This window comes from Phacochoerus africanus, chromosome 8, assembly GCF_016906955.1.
Source record: "Phacochoerus africanus isolate WHEZ1 chromosome 8, ROS_Pafr_v1, whole genome shotgun sequence".
NCBI classification, from domain to species: Eukaryota; Metazoa; Chordata; class Mammalia; order Artiodactyla; family Suidae; genus Phacochoerus; species Phacochoerus africanus.
Genome location: NC_062551.1, coordinates 12251515 through 12269881, shown reverse-complemented (window position 1 = coordinate 12269881; position 18367 = coordinate 12251515). Strand labels below are relative to the sequence as shown.

Below are 18367 nucleotides of genomic sequence, written 5' to 3'. Positions count from 1 at the left end.
GGGGGGCCAAACTGCCAGGGCACCACTGCAGTCCAGGCAGATGCTGCCAGCTTTCAGGGTGCGAGGTACCATGGAGACGGCTGCTGACTCGTCCAAGTCTCTGGCCACCTCATTCCTGACTCCAGGAAGCCTCCTGCTGTGTCCTCCTCCTCCTCCTTCAGGAGGCTCCCATGTCCCTCCCTGGGTACCCACTCTCTGTGGGCTCCACCTTGAAGTGCTGACCAACACCTCTTGTTACTGCCCACTTCGTGCCCCCCCCAACCTGGGCACCCAGAATGGGAGGGGCCTGTCTGCTTCGGCACGGTCCCCACCTCGCCCCGGCACACGCACACAGGGCCCGGCCCAGAGCAGGGCTGAGCCCAGGGCTGCTGCACGGGCCAGCTCAGGCAGAAGTTCTCCCTCGGAAAGGGGTGGCCTGGCCTCGCTGGGAGCCACGTGGCCATGGCTGAGGAAACCAGGGAGACACTGAGGGGCTCACTCACCCCAGAGAGAGGGGGCAGCGGCGAGCCCCCAGCCCCATGCCCACACTCCCGGCAGAGGCCTGCCAGCCAGGCCTGCCCAGAACAACACCCTGGTTGTTGAAGATGGGAGCTCAGAGGGCTGCCCCAAGGCCCTGCCTGGGCTGAGAATGGCCTCCATTGTGTGTGCCAGACCCACCCAGACCCGCAGACGCAGAGCAGCTGGGCCTGGGACGCCAAGGGGCACGCGTCTGGGAGAAGGGCTACCATCCGATGGGTCTTCCCTTCACGGCTGCCCTGGGGAGCCTTGGACGTGCTCTGGGTATCCCCAAGTCCCCACTCTGGGGGACGGTGCCACCTGGTGGCAGGGAGATTGATAGGTTTCCAGCGATGACAACAATGATGACAGGCAGGGGCAAGGCTCTGTGTCCTCCTCCATTATCTCTCAATGACAGACACTAGGACACCAGGACAGTCTTCGCCCTATGGGCGGGGAAACTGAGGTGCACAGCAGTCACTGACCTGCGAGGGCTACGGTCGGGATGCGGCAGAGGCGGATCTGGCCTGTACGACAGAGCGCCGCTGGGGGCTCCCGGGGTACAGCTTAGGTCCGCGGAAGCAGGAGTGGAAACTTCACCGGACTTTTCCATCCCTCCCAGTCCCCCCGCCCCCCAAGGCCCGGCCCCAGGCACAGAGCCCCACACACAGCCGTCACTCGGAAACACTAGCTCTCTTCACATGCAGAACCATCTCAAATATGGGCCAAGTTTATTTCTGGGGTATTCTGTTTGCTTGTCCCAAGGAGCCCCTGCGGCAATGGATACAGGCCCAGCGTGTGTGCCTGACGGGCAGTCTGTACCCACAACCCCTGCTCACGTGTGCCTCGGGATCTCCCTGGGAGGGCAGTGGCTACGCGCTCACTGGCCAGGGTCCTGACAATCCCCTGCTCTTTCTCTTGGCTCCAGGGGCACTAGAAGGGCAGTGTCTTCCCTTCCCCACCCTCAGCCTGGGCCCAACTCCAGAACCGCCAGCCTGGGCATCACTGTCCCCTAACGCTCTCAGGACAACTGAGGGCCCAGGGTCTGGGCACCAGTCCTCAGTGCTCAGCATGATGAGGGTAAATGAGCCCCTCTCACAATTCCAGAGTCACCCGAAGGAAGGCAGGGAGCATGGCTCCTTCCCTGGCTACCTCAACAGTGCCTAAGACTCAGAGGACAGAGCGGGGGCTGTGTGGGGGTCCTCAGAGCAGCCGGAGGACAGGGCTGTAGAACAAAGGACTAAAAGCCCACCTGTGAGTGGTCACTGCCAGTGACCCCCCTCAGACAAGCAGGAGTCCAGCCTGGCCTTGGCTACAGTGGCAAGAGCCGAGGCCTTTGTGTCCAGGGCCGGAAGCAGGCCCCTGGCCCCACCCCTGCCAAGGTGTCCCAGGCACTGTCCCTGGAAGTCTGGGCAGAGGAGAGGTGGCATGGGGAGGGCCCTCCTGCTGCAGGACATGACATCTCCAGCCCCCAGCACAGCATGGATGGTGGGAACAGGTGGGCCTGGGGCCAGGGCACCAAGGAGTCCAGGTGAGTGGTACGAGAGCCAGCCCTCCGCCCTCCACCCCACCCCAACTGCTGAGAAACGGTCCTCAGCTCCTCAGAACCCTCCCCACTGCCACCCAACCCAGGAAACCACTCGGGCTGGCAGAGCCCACATGTGCTTGAGTGGACTGGGAGCTGGTCTCTCGGCAGATGGCTCAGCATGAGGTTGACCTTCACTTCAGGGGCAGGGCCAGGCCCTGATAAGCTTTCCCACCAGCCCCAGATTTGCCACTGGAGGGGCAGAGGCAGCAGGGACAGCCCAGGTGGGACTGCGGGGACTTCATCCTCACGAGGCTCTGGTCTCTCCGCCTTGACATCTAAAGCTCCCTCTGCGCCGCCACTCTCCAGTCCTAAAGGGGAACTTCCAGCAGCCCCTAGTGCGGCACCACCTGCTTCAGCAGGAATAGAAGGGGACAGGACAGCACAGAAAAGCAGGCTTCTCCAGATCAAAAAAAAAAAAGTTCCAAGCCCCTGAGTTCTGGGAAGCACAGTGGAGACAGGGGCCTGAGAAGGGGTGCTGCCCCTCCACCCTCGAAGCCCCTTCTACTCCGCCCCACTCCTCACTCAGAGGCCGGAGAAAGTCAGCACAGGACAGTGGTGGAGGGCCCAGCCTGCGCCCCTGGAGGGAGATCACCTTCCAGCTCCTTCTTTGGGGGTCTTAAGGACCCAGGGGAGGAGGAATTTGGCCAGTGCCAGGCCTAGTGCCATTGCTGGAGAATGACCGGACCAACAGTCAACCCTACCCTACACCTTGCCCTTCAAGCATGACTCCAACACTGCTCCTCCCCCTTCCGCCCGCTGGCTGGTTCTGGCCGCCCCAACTGGCTGTGGGCTCCTGGGGGTGGAGGAGGGCGTTCTCTAGGTCTGGGAGAAAAAAGGTAGGGGGACCCCCTAAAAGAATGATGGAGGCCAGGAGGGGGCCACTAAGCTACCATCCTGGAGCCAGAGAGACCCCGCAGAGGTGGCAGCCACAGTCAAGCACGGCTGTACCCCAAGGACCAGAGCACCTCCAATCCTGGAGCAGGTGGAGCACATGGGGTGAGCATGACACCATCCTATGAGACTGTGTTCTGGATCCAGTTCTGTGAGGACAAGTAACTGTCTCTCTCTGGGCCTCAGTCTTCCCACCGTCACCATCAGGATGACTGGTGGGAAGCACAGCTACTCAGGGGTCTATCCAGCTTAGGCCCTGCCCTTACTTCAGTCCCTTGCCCAAGCCTGGGGAGATGGTGCTGGTCCACAGTGCTAATGCCTCTGTTCAGCACAAGCCTAAAAGCCACAGGCTCCACTTCTCCTTGGAAGCTGAAGGTGAATGTCCTGGCAGAGCCTGAGGCTGCCCTGCTCTGCCTCCACCCAGCACCCGCTGGACTCTTTCCTTGCCCAGGGCAGGCGGGTGGTAGGTGCCAGTGCCAGGAGAGCTTGCCAGCAGCTCCTCCCAGAACTCCCTTCCCGCCAGGCTCCACCTGTGCCTCAGCCTCCTCTGCTTTTCTAAGCCTGTCAGCCCTTGCCATCCCTCCACCCCCCATCATCAGCTCCCGACCCTGGAAAGGAAATGGGCATGGGGGGTAGTGTCCCCCAGCCCAGGGGATGAGGAACATCTCCCAGCCTGGCTGATATCTGCAGAGCAAACCCTGAGAGTACCTCCCATCCTAGACTCTTCCTCCTGCTAAGGGTGAGAAAAAAATAAACTCCCTGTTCTCAAGACCAGTTAGAAAGCCTCTAATCTGGGATTGGAGATCCCAACAGCTCCCTAGGCCCTAACCTCTCACACTCCCTGACCACCCCAGCCCTCAGCATGTCTCAGCTTCTCCAAATCCCTCAACAGAGCCCTGGGCTCTGCCTCACACAGCAATCTCCAAGGGCTGGAAGCCTGGCTGCGGACACCCAAGCAGCAGTCCTGCCCCTCCCAGGCTCCCATGCTCCATCCACATAGGCGGGGACCCTGTGGTCTCAGTGAGGCTCTGGACTGCCTTGCCACGATCCAGCTCCTACACTCGTTTTTGCAACCAGGGTAGGTAATAACCGAGAAGCTCCCGCCCTGGCTCCCGGAATCCAGAGCGGGCCGGCTGGGGGTTAATTATTAACTTCTTCGCAGACTCCATGCACTAGTTTACCCAGCCCTCGACCCCTAGCCTGGGGCAGGGGCAGCCCTCACTCCAAAACACATGGACTACCATCCCGCTTCCTGGAAGTTCACATTCCAAGGGACCAAGGACCGCACCTCATAGCGGAGGAAACTGAGGCTCGGAGACAAGGCTTACAGGCCCAAGGTCACCCAGCAGGCGGCGGCCGGCAGGGGGAGAGCGGGCCTCTGGCCAGCAACTTTCCCGGATCCAGGAACTTTCCTGCTGGCCCGCGGTCCGCGAGTCCGGTCCTTCCAATCTTCCCAGAGGCGCGCAGCCTCTGGGATCCTCCGCAGACCTGGCCACCGAGCGCGGCGACCAGTGCAGGAGGAGGGGACTCCAGGATCTCGGACCCTGGCCCGGTCACGCCCCCGCGGAGCCTCCAGCGGCCCGCTGTTCCCAGGACCTACAGGTCTGGCAGGAAATGCCATTCGCGTAACTCTTTATCGCCTGGGTCGGCCCCGGGCGCGAGCGGAGCTGAGTTGTCTCCCAGCCGGTTCGGAGACCTCGGCAGGCGCTCCAGGGCGCGCGGACCCCGCCCCGGCCGCCACGAGCGGACCCCGGGCCGCGCTGGCCGCGCTGACCGCACTCACCAGGTAGTTCATCGTGTCCTGCCGGGCTGGGGATCCGGTGGCCCGCACGGGCGCACAACAAACCGCGCCGCGCGCTGTCGGGGCCCCGAGCGCCCCGAAGCTGCCCCGGTCCTGGTCCGGCGGCTTCTGCCACCACGCCTGCCGCCGCCGCCGCCACCGCCCAGTGCCGGTCCCACCTCGCTCCGCCCGCCGCCGCCGCCGCCGCCGCCGCCGCTGAGGCCGGTCGGCCTCGCGCGGCTCCCGGCATGCCCGGCCGCGCGCGCCATTGGCCGCTCCGGCTCCCCATGCAAATGAGCCGCGGCCCGGGGACGCGGGCGCGCGCGGGCACGCGCCGTCCCGTGGGACCGCCCCCCACTCCACCCCTCACCCCCACCCCATCCCCAGCGCCCGGCTCTAGGCGCCTGCCTGTGAGGCGGGATATCGCCTTTTCTCCCTTTGCCTTTCCGAGCCCTCCACCCTGGGCGAGAACGCGCCCCCCCTCAAACGCCTAAGCCTCCTTATCCTGGGAAGACTGCCGGGATTGCCGTCTTCCTCCTCCGTGGCCACTGCAGCCCTGGAGGCACCAGCCTAGGACATTCCGTGCGTGTCCAGCAGATCTGCATCTAGAGGGGCATGCCCCAGCTGGCAGAAAACCAATTATACGACCACTGCATGGACTCTGGCCAGGCCTACCGTGCAAGTGCCCCAGGAAATGAAGACAGAGCAGGGAATCCGGGAACTGTGGCTGTCCCTGCAATCAGGGAGCAAAGTACCAGGATCATCACGTTCTACCAGACCTGTGAGGGAGGCTCCGGTGCAGGCAGGGACAAGAAGCTGGCCATATCCCTCCTTCCCCACTGAACTGAATCCAGCCACCCTGAAGGGTCCCCCCAAGGTCTCCGTGCTGCTGCAGGAGCTCTGCCCCCACCCAGCCCCTCAGTCAGCCCTGTCCAGGCCTAGCATCTTTGCCCCAACAACTTCTGTTTCAGCAACAAGGGGTAGGTAGGAGGGATGTTTCTGGGAACAAGGGGGGAAGGAAGAAGCAGCACAGGGAAAATGAGTGGAGAGCCTTTGGTTCCTCCTCCCTGGAGGCAGGTGGGTGACTGTCATCCAACCTGCTCGACCAGAGTCCCTGAGCATGGTCCAGGGTTGCACAGTGGGCTGCAGGGAGATCTAGGAACCTGCTCCAGAAATGGGCAGTCCCAGGGCCTTATCTCTGTGGTTCTCAGACACTTGACATCTTGGGCCACTTGCTGTGTGGACACCATCAGGCAGCTCACCATGCCAGGGAAGCAGCAGGGCCTACCCTGCAGAGAACCCTCAGGCAGGGCCTATAAAAAACATACAAGCCCTTGGACTTCCGGCTGTGGTGCAAAGGGATCAGGTGTTTGGGGAGCTCTGGGTCGCAAGGCACAGTGGGTTGAGGATCTGGCCTTGCTGCAAATGTGGCTTAGGTCAAGACTGTGGCTCGGATCTGATCCCTGGCCCCGTGAATTCCATATGCAGCAGGGCGGCTAACAATGAAAAACATACAAGCCCAACACTCACAGACCCGTAGCTGCCCCTCCACCTGACACCCAGGGCTTGGCCAGCTCAGGCCCTCGCCAGGTGTGCAACTTTGGGTAGGCCCTCTCCTCTCTGTAAAACCAAGGGGCTAGGCTAGGTGGGCCCAGGTCTGGCTGGTTAGAGGCCCCCTGGAGAGCTTGTAAAACACCAGATTCCCAGGTCTCCTCCTCCAGAAAAACTGGGTGTGAGGGGAATGTGACATCTGCATTTCTCCCAAAGCTGCTCCACTGGACAGAACTCGGAACACAGGGTGTGGGTAAGGAGCAATGGGATTTGGACACCGTGTGACCCAGAGTCCTCAAGAAGGAACAGGACAACCAGCTGCCACCCGAGGCCCTCCTCAAGACTGGCATTCCTGTAACCTTCAAAACAGCCCAGTTCTTCACAGAAGAGCCAGCTCTCAGGGAAACACACAACCTAGGTATCCTCTCCTGCTTGGTCCCAAAGCTGTGCCCCAAAGTCAGAAAGAAAAATCTGGGCCCAGCCCCACCTAAACCCTGACCCTATTCTCAGCCTGGCTGGCACCCCAAGTTCCCGGGAAACAGATCAGAACCAGCTGTGCCATACATGAACATCTGTCTGTGCTGAGCGCTAGAGGGAGTCCTTAGGTTTTCCCAGGGGGTCTGCAATCCTGGGGAGTGGGGTGGGGACAAGGCTTCCAGGCCAAACAGCAGGAGGTCTCCGCAGGGATGAGCGGGGACACAAAAGGGTTGGCCCTTCAAGGGCTGGCCTTATTCTGTCCTAGCTGGCCCTGGGAGAGAGGAGGAGGCAGCCTAAGAGGAGGCTGCCTGGGACCAGGAGATGGGGAGACCCTCCCTTTCTGGGGCTGAATTAAAGCAGAACTGGGGACGGCCTTGCTCCTGTAGGCAGGCAGGCGGGGGAGGAGAACCCAGCTCCTGAGCAGGCATTTCAAAAATTTGCTCCTTTTCCACTTAAATCCCCCCCTCCAAGACTGTGCCTCCCAGAATGGCATTTCCGCTTTAGAATCAAGGCCTCAGGATCTGTGCCCCACTGTGCTGGAAGGGGGGGTAGTTGGGGGGGAAAAGAATACCCCCTCCCAGGCTGGCCATGGGTGGGTTTGGGAGGGGCACCCACTGGGCCGGCTCTGGCTGGGGTGTATGAGGGAGCAGACCTTCCCTGGCCAAGTGCCAAATGACACAGCCCCCAGGACAGGGTCCAGGCTGGCCCGGGGCCAAGGTCTCTATGACCAAGTGCTCATGTCACGCCTGTAGTGATCCTGCAAAACACGCTTCACGATTAGCCCCATTTCCCAGACGAAGATGTTGAGACCTGGTTTACCATGCTTGCGCCATCCCAGACTTCAGCCACAGAAGGGACAGAGCTGGTGGCCACGGAACAGATGGTAGGACTGCTAGACCACAGTCCAGCCTGACTTCCCTGGGTCACCTTCAGGACAGGGCAGAAAGGGAATCAAGGGGCAGGAAAGCCAAAGACCCTGCTGCACTCAGAGACCCCCAAAAGACAGGCACCTGAGACTCAAGCACCCCCTCAAACTCACCTGAGTTCAGAAGTGAGGTCCAGCCGCACTCCGTGCAAGGGGCTGGGTGGGCAGGAAGGAGAGAACACTGATGGGGATGGGCCTGGGGAAGGTGTTGCTGGACAGAGCCGCCCACCATGGTCACTCACCCCAGGCACCTAACACCAGGCTGCCACTGCGCTCACAGGCTGGCCGGGATGTCACCAACCCCTCTCTTCAGGGCCTGGAGGGGTTACTGTCAGTGCAGGGAAGACCATGGGCCCAGCACACAGGGACTGTGATTCTCATCTGTCCACTAAAGTGTCCACCAGGGTGACGGCTGCTGCTGACCCCAGGCCCTAGGTGGAGAGAACATGGGACCCTGCTCCTGCTCTCGGGCTTCTGGGGTCTTATTCTCTAGGTCAGACCCACTGCACAAAGAACCAGTCTTGGAGTTCCCATCGCGGCTCAGTGGTTAACGAATCCGACTAAGAACCATGAGGTTGCGGGTTCGATCCCTGACCTTGCTCAGTGGATTAAGGATCCGGTGTTGCCGTGAGCTGTGGTGTAGGTCGCAGATGCGGCTCAGATCTGGCGTTGCTGTGGCTGTGCCTGGCAGGTACAGCTCCGATTCGACCCCTAGCCTGGGAACCTCCATACGCCACGGGAGCGGCCCCAGAAAAGGCAGAAAGACAAAAAAAAAAAAAAAAGAACCAGTCTTGTTTTAGCCCCAATAATGCCTGTGGCAGCATTTTTAACAGCAAAGAGAGGGCATAACCTAAATGCCTAAATGTAGAATACTGGGCAGCTATTAAGATGGCCACTTTCAAGAACGAAATTATGCAAGAAAATACTGATGACAAGCGAAAAGAGTGAGTTAAAATGACTTGTAGAGGCATGACTCAGGCGCCCCCTTCCCCTCCTAAAGCCTTTTTTCCCCAGCAGCACGGAGGGTGGCTGGATGGGGTCAGCTGATGGCCGGCTCCGGGAGCAGCAGCAGGAGAGGATTTCCTGAGGCCGGAGGTGAGTGCTGCCAGCCCCAGGGACAGGAAGAAATGATGTATCTGGAGGGCCACGGGTGCCGATGCCTTGCCCCTGGGCTGGCTATGCACACTGGCAAGCCTGAGCCAGACCTCCCTAGGCCAAGGGTGGAGGGATCCCTGTGGACGGCCTGGAGAAAAGGCAGGCCTGGCTGTATCAAAAACCACGGTCGCAGGCCCGACAGTCCACACACCTGGGGTCAGTCAGTTCCCAATGCCATGCTAGGGACCGGGACAGAGCTACCACCCCTCAGAGGCTCAGAGAAGGGCACTGCCTCGCCCAGGTCACACCTCCAGGAAGTGAGAGAGCTACAACTCAGCTACCCAGGCGTGTTCCCACAGAAAGGCACCCCAGGTGACCTCAGAAAGAGTGTTGGAGCCATAAAGAGCTTTCCTGGGTTCTCTAAGGGTGGAGGAGCCAAGGAGAGGTCCACTTGTCATTACAGTAGTGGGGGCGCTGGTCCCCAGCCTGTGGTTCCCTCTAGCATTGCCTCAGGTCAGTCCCCAGAGACCTGGGCGCAGGGGGGCAGGACCAGGACCAGGACTGAAGGTGTGGGAGCAGAGCCAAGGGGTGGGGGCGGGAACCCACAGGCCTGGATCCCAGCAAATCCAGCCCCTCCGCCGCCCCCATCCTGCAGCTCCCTCCCCTCCCCCTCTGGCTCTTTCACAGAGCAGCACTCTCCTAGTTCTTTTCATTGCCTTTCTAATTTGAAAATGAAAGACCAGCAGAGGCACCTGCCTAAAGGGGCTCTACTCCCTAGATGGGAGCAGGGAGAGCAGGGCCAGGCCCTGGAGCACTTCCCAGGGGCCCCAAGTCCTAGGCCCGGGGTGCCGTTGGCCCGAGTCCCCCTTCTTTTCTGTACCACCCTTTCCACCTCCCCACATGCCACGGAGAACCGCCGCCTTCCTGGCAGGTAGCCCAGGTGTGTAATGGGAAGACTGCTGGCCCTGTGCCCCGACTCCCCGGGTCCTCACCCCGCAGCCGCCCCTTAACACTGCCTAGGGGAAACGGGGGTGGGAAAAGAGGGGCACGGGGACAAGACCATCCTCAGAGAGAAAGCCTAGCGGCCCAGCTCGGGCTGACAGCCTGGGCAGCAGGGACAGGGTGTGGTCAAGAAGCAGTCCCGGCCGGCCGGCCATCTGCTGCTGCCTCTCCCCATGGCAACCAGCTCCAGTCTACCGGGGCAGTGGGAGGGGGCGACTTCACATGCCATCTGCTGCCCCTCAGCCTGCTTCCGCAAGAGCACAGGTGCCAACACCCACAGACACCTCAGAGGGGCACCAGTGTTGCCCAGACACTTGGCTGGGGTCAGGGGGCCTGTGGTGTCACAGGACAGGAGCCGGGGGTGGGGGGCAGTGGGGTGGGAGTATAGGAAGAAGCAGGCCCTGAGAAAGCACAGCCACAGCAGCCGTTGAGAAAGTGGCTGCTCTTTCTTCCTCCTTGGACCCCCCATGGGCATCCCACCTGCACCAACTTCAGAGAAAGGCTCCAGGTGCCCCGGACACCTGGGCCCGTGTCCTCGCCAGGTGTGTCCTACTAGGACAGAAGCAGGGACTGTTAGTAATTCCACCTGGCACAGGACCCTCAGTTGGCATTGCATCTTCCACAGCCTTGGTTAATTAGCGTTTGTTAAATGCAGCACCCCAGGCACCTGCAGGATGCAGCGCAGGGGGCCCCCTCACACGACAGCCCTGCCCCACCAGGCACACTCCTTTGGGCCCACACCTCACGTAGGGTACACTCCACCAAGCCCTCCCTGCTCCCCCAGCGCCTGCTGCATCTGCCGAGCTTCCCCACACGCATACCCTAAACCACAGGGGAACAAAACCCCAACTTCATCTGAGACCCTGCAGTAAGAATCTTTCTGGGAAGCCCTGCTGCCCCCAGCTCCCCCAGCTCCCCGAGCTGACTGAGGGCCGGGGGAGGGGGGGACAGGGTCTCCCTCCCTCGTGTGCAGAGTGGGGGGTGGCTGGTTGTGGGGTGAATCACTAACACCTACTACGAAACCCACTCCCTGCTGGGACACTGCTGCGGGAAAATGAGTCCTTGTCTTCCAGGGAACCTACACTCCAGGGCACCCTGGCGTCGGCAGCACACTCACACACGCCCTCATCACAGACCAGCCCTCCAGGGTGTGTGTGTGTGTGTGTGGCAGGGGGGCAAAGAGACAACAGAGGAACACCTCTGGCGATAAGGGCTCTGCAGGAAAACGAAGCAGAGAGCAGGGTGGCGGCAGGGGCTACTTTATATAAGCTGCCTTCGGGTTCCTCTCTGAGGAGGTGGCATTTGAGCAGATGTGTGAATCTTCTGCTAAGGCTCATTATGCAGAAAAGAATAACAGTAAAGATCTGTAAAAACAGCACAGCCATGACAACTCCCTGGTGTGAAGAGCGGAGCACAGAGGTGTTAGGGTCGGAGGTGTCAGGGACACAGGGAGTAGCTCTCAAGCCCCCCCATCCTTAGCTTCTTGAGTGCTAGGGTGTCCCCCCGGCTGGGGGGCTCCCAGAGTTGAACTGGGAGGAGTAGCAGCACCCCTGTGGGGTGTCTTGATGGGCAGCCAGGCTGGAGGGGCAGGGCAGCCAGGCTGGAGGGGCAGGGCAGCTCCTGCCATAGGCTCCATCCTCTCCTAGAAGCCTCTCCCCACCAGGCCCTCTGGGAGAAACACAAGTGACTCAAAACCCTGAGAGGCTTCACCTCACGGGCAACCTGGGAAGACGGAATTCAAACCCTGGATATCTGGGGAAGGCTGTAACAAGAAAGGGTGTGCCCAACAACCGGTCTCTGAAGGACAGTGTAACTCCGGGGAATCCGGCCTTTGGGGGCACAGACAACGCTCTGGGCATGCCTCGGGGTGTATACGATTGGCTATCAGGTTTTATAAAACACTGAAATGGGGTGTTACACCACCACCACCACCAGCGTTCCGGTATTAAAAATACGCAGCGCACCAAGACGCCAGACGCAAGAGGATGGATAGGTACCTAAATTCACAGTCGAAAGCGGAACCCTCATCAGCACAGCAACAAAAGGAGAATGATTTTTTTTTTGTCTTTTTTGTTGTTGTTGTTGTTGCTATTTCTTGGGCCGTTCCCGCGGCATATGGAGATTCCCAGGCTAGGGGTTGAATCAGAGCTGTAGCCACCGGCCTACGCCAGAGGCACAGCAACGCGGGATCCGAGCCGCGTCTGCGACCTACACCACAGCTCCCGGCAACGCCGGATCGTTAACCCACTGAGCAAGGGCAGGGATCGAACCTGCAGCCTCATGGTTCCTAGTCGGATTGGTTAACCACTGCGCCACGACGGGAACTCCGGAGAGTGATTTTGACACACATCGCGTGGACGAAGATCTCAGAATCACTGTGCTGAATGGAAGAAGCGAGACCCCAGAGAGTACACTCTACATGCTTCCACTTACATTGAACTGCAGAACAGGGGAAACTACACCATGATGAGAGAAATCGGAATCGCTGGCCACCTCACAGGAGGTGAGGCGCCCTGGCCTGGGAAGGGGGCGCTTGCGAACTTTCTGAGATGACGGAGATGTTTGCTATCTTGATTTGATTGACGGTGACATGGGGTCTACGTTAGTCAAGACGTATCCAACCGTACACCTAACATCTGTCCACGTCACTACATATAAATCCCACCTCAGAAAGAGTGTCACCTGGTAAAAATAAAGCACAGAGGAGACAACATATAGCATTAAGGATGCCAAAAATAGGTAATGCAGTCCTAAAACCACCGTGTTATCCTTTTGGCTCTGGCTTTCACGGAGCTTTGACGCCAGGCCTACCTTCCCCATACATGACATAGTTCTGGATCTTTTGATGAACCCAGACTGTTTGTGTCTTTCATCATAACCTGCTTCAAATCCTTACTGGAACTTGGCAGGGTTTAAACAATAAACTGAAATTACTGAAAAGCTCCCATCGCCTCTAATTCCCCTTAGAGAAGGGATTAACTTTAGACCCACAACTTGGGACCACCTCTCCTGCCAGAGCTGGCATCCACTGCCACCTCCAAAGCCCCCAACCTGTCCTCAGCTCTTTTTCTTGAACAGAGGGAGACAATGGCCCAGCAAACTAAGAGAAGCCGAAGAAACAATGGGGTTTGACCAGGATGCAATCAAAGCAAGGAGCTGAGTTGAAGCCAAAGAGGCTTCAGGTGAGCACAGACTCCTGACGGGCCATGGGAAGTGAGGGGCCAGCAGAAGTCACCCTCACAGCCTTGAGGCCCACAGGCCTCACCCACAGGATTGAGCCCCCACCCTTAAGGGGCCAGGACCCACCTCAGGGGTGCTCTCCTTCTCTCCAGCACTCTGCCTGTCCTTGGCTGACCAGGCTGCTGACCAAAGCCAAAGTCAGGCTTGTGCCCACTGATCCAACAGCTTTCACTGCCTGTAACTCTGCACGCATTCCTGGGGGGACACAGGGCAGGGCATCCATTTGGCCTGGCAGTGGGCCAGCCGGTGGCCCCAGTGGAGGCCACTCCATCTACGGGGTGAGGACGGTACCTGTCCATCCAAGGCTCAAGAGGTAGGGGTCCCATAGGCAGGTGGGGGCAGGGAGCAGCCAGAGTCATCCCCTTGTTCAGGCCCTGGTGGGAATGACAATAAGGAAAGGGCTACTGCAGGCAGACTGAGCAGGCCACGGAGAACTGGGGGGGCAGATGGCTCACCGCCCCCCGCAAGCTGGTTGTGCAGGAGCCAGGAGTGAGTCTTGGCCACTGCACCAGCCAATGGTGGCAAGATAAAGATAACCTCAGAGTTCCTCCCGTCGTGGCACAGTGGAAACAAATCTGACTAGGAACAGTGAGGCTGCAGGTTCGATCCCTGGCCTCACTCAGTAGATTAAGGATCCGGCGTTTCCATGAGCTGTGGTGTAGGTCGCAGACATGGCTTGGGTCGGATCTGGTGTGGCTGTGGCCGTGGCCGGCAGCAACAGCTCCGCTTAGATCCCTAGCCTGGGAACCTCCATATGCCACGGGTGCAGGCTAAAAGGACAAAAAAAAAAAAAAGATAATAACCTCAATAACAGTAGCTGTTATGACTTATTAGCCTCTTACTAAAAGCTTTCTGCAAACCTTGCCAAGTCCTCATAAAGACCCAAGAGCCCAGTGCTGTGAACATCCCTATAACACAAAGGACACAGGCTCAGAGAGCTTCAGGAATTCGCTCAAGGTATCCATGAACCAGCACCATTCATTCTGGAGCCCTTGCCCTTGACCCAACGATTGTCCTCCCCACCCAGAAGCAGCCTCTCTGGGGACCACTCGGCCCCCAACAAGGCTTCCCGGAGAGCGGTTGAGATGCAGGCTCTGCACAGACACACAGACACCTGTCTGGGGATGGGGGGCTCCTTGATGCTCCCAGGGCCCCTTCCTTGGCAGGTGGCCAGGGCAGGCTGGGGCCCTGCAGCGGAGAGAGGAGCCGAGCTGGCCTGAGTCCTGCCCGGAGGAGCCTGACAGCAACCAGATAATGGCAATGATAAACGCACAACCACAGATGGGAGTCCTGGAGGGCCTCCTGGCACGGAGGCCTCTGCCTGAGCCAGCAGGAGTGACGGTGAGCAGGCAGCATGGTTGGAGATCTCTTCCTGCAGAGGGAGGGCCAGGCAGAGGCAAGGCCAGGGGCAGGAGGGGCCTGCCAGCTGCTTTGAAGACAGAACTGAGGACCTTGGACTTGGAGGTCCTTCCCACTGTCCTCTTTTGAGCCTGTTCCCCCAGGCCCCAGCTGTCCATGACCTGGCTGCCCAGGCCAGCGGTGAACCCAGGGCAGAGCCTCCCAGCTCACTGGCCAGCTCTCCCATCACAGTGGTGGCTGGCACAGAGCCAGGCACAAAGGGCACCCCAGGACTGCTGGCAGAGGTTCAGCCAGGTGCCACTCCCGCTCCACTGATCTCCACTGACTGCTGCTGGGGCCCGCAGCACTACACCGGCTCTGCTGCACAGCCCTGAGCAAGCTGCCTGGCCGCCTGAGCTCCAGCTGCCTCGTCTCCCAGGGGTACCGAGGGGGTTACATGAACTCATGCTCAGCCAGCCATGAGCAGAGGGATGCTCTCTCAGCAGCCCCGGCCTCTGTGCATGGCTCAACAGGCCGCAGCCCCCACAATTACAGAGGCTACGCTTACTTTCTGGCTTTCGATCCTGCCAGACTTGGTTCCCACCCTGGTTCAGTCTCTCAGTGGCCAGGCAAGACTACAGGTCCTCCTGAGCCCAGCGCCTGGCACACAGAAAGTGCTCAACACACGTCAGCATCTCAGTCCTTAAAAGGACCGATCCCTCACTCAATAAAGGAGCAGAGGAGGGGCTGGAAAGGCTGTGCCCATTTCACAGACAGGAAACAAGAGGCAGGAACAGCAGGGACCTGCTCTACAAGCTGGAAGCTGGCTTCTCATCTGCCAGTGCCAGGGGGCAGTGTCCCTCCTGTACACGGATCATGCCAATGGCCACCTGGGGTCCGAGGTGGGCGGCACAGCCGTTTTTCTTTCAAATGCTTCCTGCCCGCCCAGAGGGAAGAGATAGGCCTGGGCGCTGAACAACTAAGCCCAAGAGTAGGGCGGATGTCAGAGAACAGCCAGGAAGTGGGTCTCCAGGTTCTGTGTGAACACTGCCCTCAGCTCAGTGCAGAGGAAGGAGCACCAGGCAAGGGGTCCCTGCATGCCTTCCCCTCCCATGTGGGTCAAATGACAGAGTGAGACCACCCGATCCCTGGAGGTCCCACAGCTCTAAGACTCAGGAGGTCACTTGTGGCCCAGCCTGACCCTGCCCAACCTCTTCTCTCCCCGCCGTCACCTCCCATCCTGTTCTGAACCATCCTGTAATTGCTGTGGGCCAAAGTGCCTGCGTCAGCCCGTCCAGGAAAAGACTGCCCAAATGAGCGGGTGTGCTTAAAACCCAAACGTGTCCCTGAGCACCGCTTGGGCACTCACCATTCTGGGTTCCCAGAGCAGGGCTTGAGCAGGAAGCTTGGCCTGGAAGCCTTCAAGGGCCTCACCACTCAGCAGCACATGAAAGCAATTTTCTGAACATTTCACGGCTGCTCCAAAAAGGAACTTCCTCTCCCAGTGCCACCAGCTCACCCATGACCAAGGTCCCAGGAGAGAGCCAGAGTGATCTGACAGCCTGGTTCAGGTTCATAGGGAGCTGGGGTGAGACCCCTGAATTCCCCTGTATAATCTCCAGGGCTGTGACTGCAGGCAAGAAGGTGGGAAGCAAATTGGAGCTGGCAAGGGTGTTGACAGACCAAGCAGACCTCGACTGCAGGTCTCCACAGCAGGTGTCCACAGCAGTGCCTGTGTGTCCGTGCCCAGAGCCCAGCTGTCCCACCATCCCTCTCTTGTTACAGATGGGGCCACTGAGGCACAGAGCCCAAGAAGGCTGCCCCAAGTGCTATAAGGCAGCGAGTCTGGGTGCCATACAGGCTCTGTATCCAGACCTCTGCTGTGACTATGGACAACCACACCAAATCAAGAGCACACCTCCCAATGTGAGGCTGGCAGGCTCTGAAGCGGTCCAGGTCACTGCTGTTCACTCCTGCCCTGGAGACCCAGGCCCAAGCAGGCTCAGGAGGTCCACACTGTCTCTCCGGGCCAGTGCCCACAGGGTCAGGGTTGGTCCCCCCAAGTCCTGAGCCAGAAGAGATCCGGAGCTGGGCAGGAAAGCAGAGCAGGAGAAGGGCTGGCAGGCATTTCCTGTCTTCTTTCTTTCTAAAGACGAGGCAATTATGCTCTGAACCAGAACAGATGGGGGTAGGGGGCACATCAGCACGGGCTGGAAGCCCTAATTTTTTCATCTGTAACTCTGCATTACCGCTCTGGAGGCGGGCAGGAGCTGGGATCTTTAATTCCATAATAACAAAGCTTTGCACTTACACAGCATCTCTCTTCCAGTAATCTCCACACACTCTATGGTGCTTAATTAAAAGGCCGCTTGCCCTGCCAGGAAGCCCCAACTGTCTGTTTCACCCGTAAGGATGGGGTCCCGCCAAGTGAGGTGCAATTCCAGAAACAGGCCGGTGGACAGGCACTCCGCTCGCTCGGGGCCCCAGCCCTTTCCTGTCAGAGGGGAAAGCCCCGAGTAGCCAGAAACAATGGCTGAAGGCCACAGCTTTCCCGCAGAAGGCACCCCTTCTGGACAGGAAGCAGGGTGTCAGCCCCCACCTCGATCTGTGCATCTGTGAAGCCGGCCGGGGCCGGCACCTGAGGCCTGGTGACCCCGGGGTGGCCAGGATCACCTGCCACCCTCAGGAGGCGGGGCCCAGATGCCTCCGTGGCCGGCCTAAGTGTGGAGCCTGGGGGCTGCCCAAACCCGCCTGCTGGCCAAGGAGGAGGGGGGGGGGTGTCAGGTGAGAAGAGAAGCCCCCATGGGTGGGGGCGGGGCGGGGGGAGAAAGGAGGGGCCTTGCACCCTTGAGGGGTTCAGCGACAATGGTAAACTTCCCGGCAAAGTGAATGGCTCCGCGGGTGCCGGGGTGGGTAGGCGCAGATCCCCCACCCGGCCTGGGGGAGGGGTGTCTCGGTCTTGGGAGAAGTAGGGACCGGGCTCCAGGCCTGGCCAACCTGGTGAGATCCCCGGAGCACGGCAAGACACCTGTCCCAGGTGGTTCCCAGGGGGACAACGCAGACCCCCGCGCCCTCACCCGGCGCAGTCATCCTGGAGGGGGGATCCGGGGGAGCGAAAAAGACCTCTCCCCACTAGGCCTGGCCATCCTGGGGAGAGGTATTCCTGGGGGACGGCACGGACCACAGCCGGACCCGGCTCTCCAGGGGGAGGATGGAAAGAAAGGGGCAGAGAGGCCGGCTTCGGGGAGACGCCCCCAGGCTGCCCCACTCCCCCGACACGAGAAGGCCCAGGTGACGCGACCCCCAGCCCGGAGGCCCCGCAGCAGTAGGCCTGCAGCGGGCGGCGCGAGGTCGCAGGCCCGGCCCGGGGCAGCGGGGCCGGGGTCCCGGCGGGCGGGCGGTACTCACCGGCACGGACATCTTGGCCGTCGCTCCCGGGGCCCGGGCGGGCAGCGGCGCCGGCAGGCTGGGCGCTCCGGACGGCCGCGCCGCTCAGAACCCCCGGCGCCGGGTCCCGGCGCTCTCCCGGCTCCCCGCGGGATCCTGCGCGCTCCCGGCAGCCGGACAGTCCGGCCGCTCCAGCCCGCGCCGCGCATGCGCCGCGCCGCCCCTCCCCCTCCTGTCTCCGCCGCCGGGGGCCGCGTTAAAGGCGAGGACCCCAGACCCCGACATTTTTCTGTCGGCCCAAAGCGGCGACGAGGCTCCATCTCCACCCCTTACCCATTCTTCAGGGGCCACCTCGAGTCGCACCATCTTCTGTGCGCCCGCCGAGTCTGGAAGCCAGTACCCCCACCCCCACGTTGCCTAGCCCAGGGGGCTGGGTGCCCTGCGGTCTGGCCAGCCTCCCAGTCCCTGTGTCTGAGGGCGATCGCACGTCAGCCGAGCAGGGCTCCTAGAAACCCTTCCCACTCCCGCAGCTGAAAGCCCAGACACCCCCGGTACCCCCGACACGGCGCTACTCAGGGCTCCTCCTGACTGCCCCTCC

General features: G+C 60.5%; 1 protein-coding gene across 4 annotated transcripts in view; it reads right to left on the bottom strand.

Moving 5' to 3' along the window:
• The window catches only part of BCAR1 (BCAR1 scaffold protein, Cas family member), a 35262-nt gene extending 17283 nt beyond the window's left edge, over positions 1-17979 (bottom strand). Inside the window, exon 1 of one of the 4 annotated variants that reach the window (XM_047790202.1) lies at positions 17791-17979. In XM_047790202.1, coding sequence (XP_047646158.1) covers positions 17791-17802 — 12 coding nt within the window. In that variant the 5' untranslated portion in view covers positions 17803-17979. Of the gene's footprint in view, positions 1-4757; positions 4928-12237; positions 12343-13335; positions 13419-17790 lie in introns of those variants that run through there. The other 3 variants (XM_047790203.1, XM_047790205.1, XM_047790204.1) reach the window with 3 other exon arrangements.
• Positions 17980-18367: the final 388 nt, after the last annotated feature.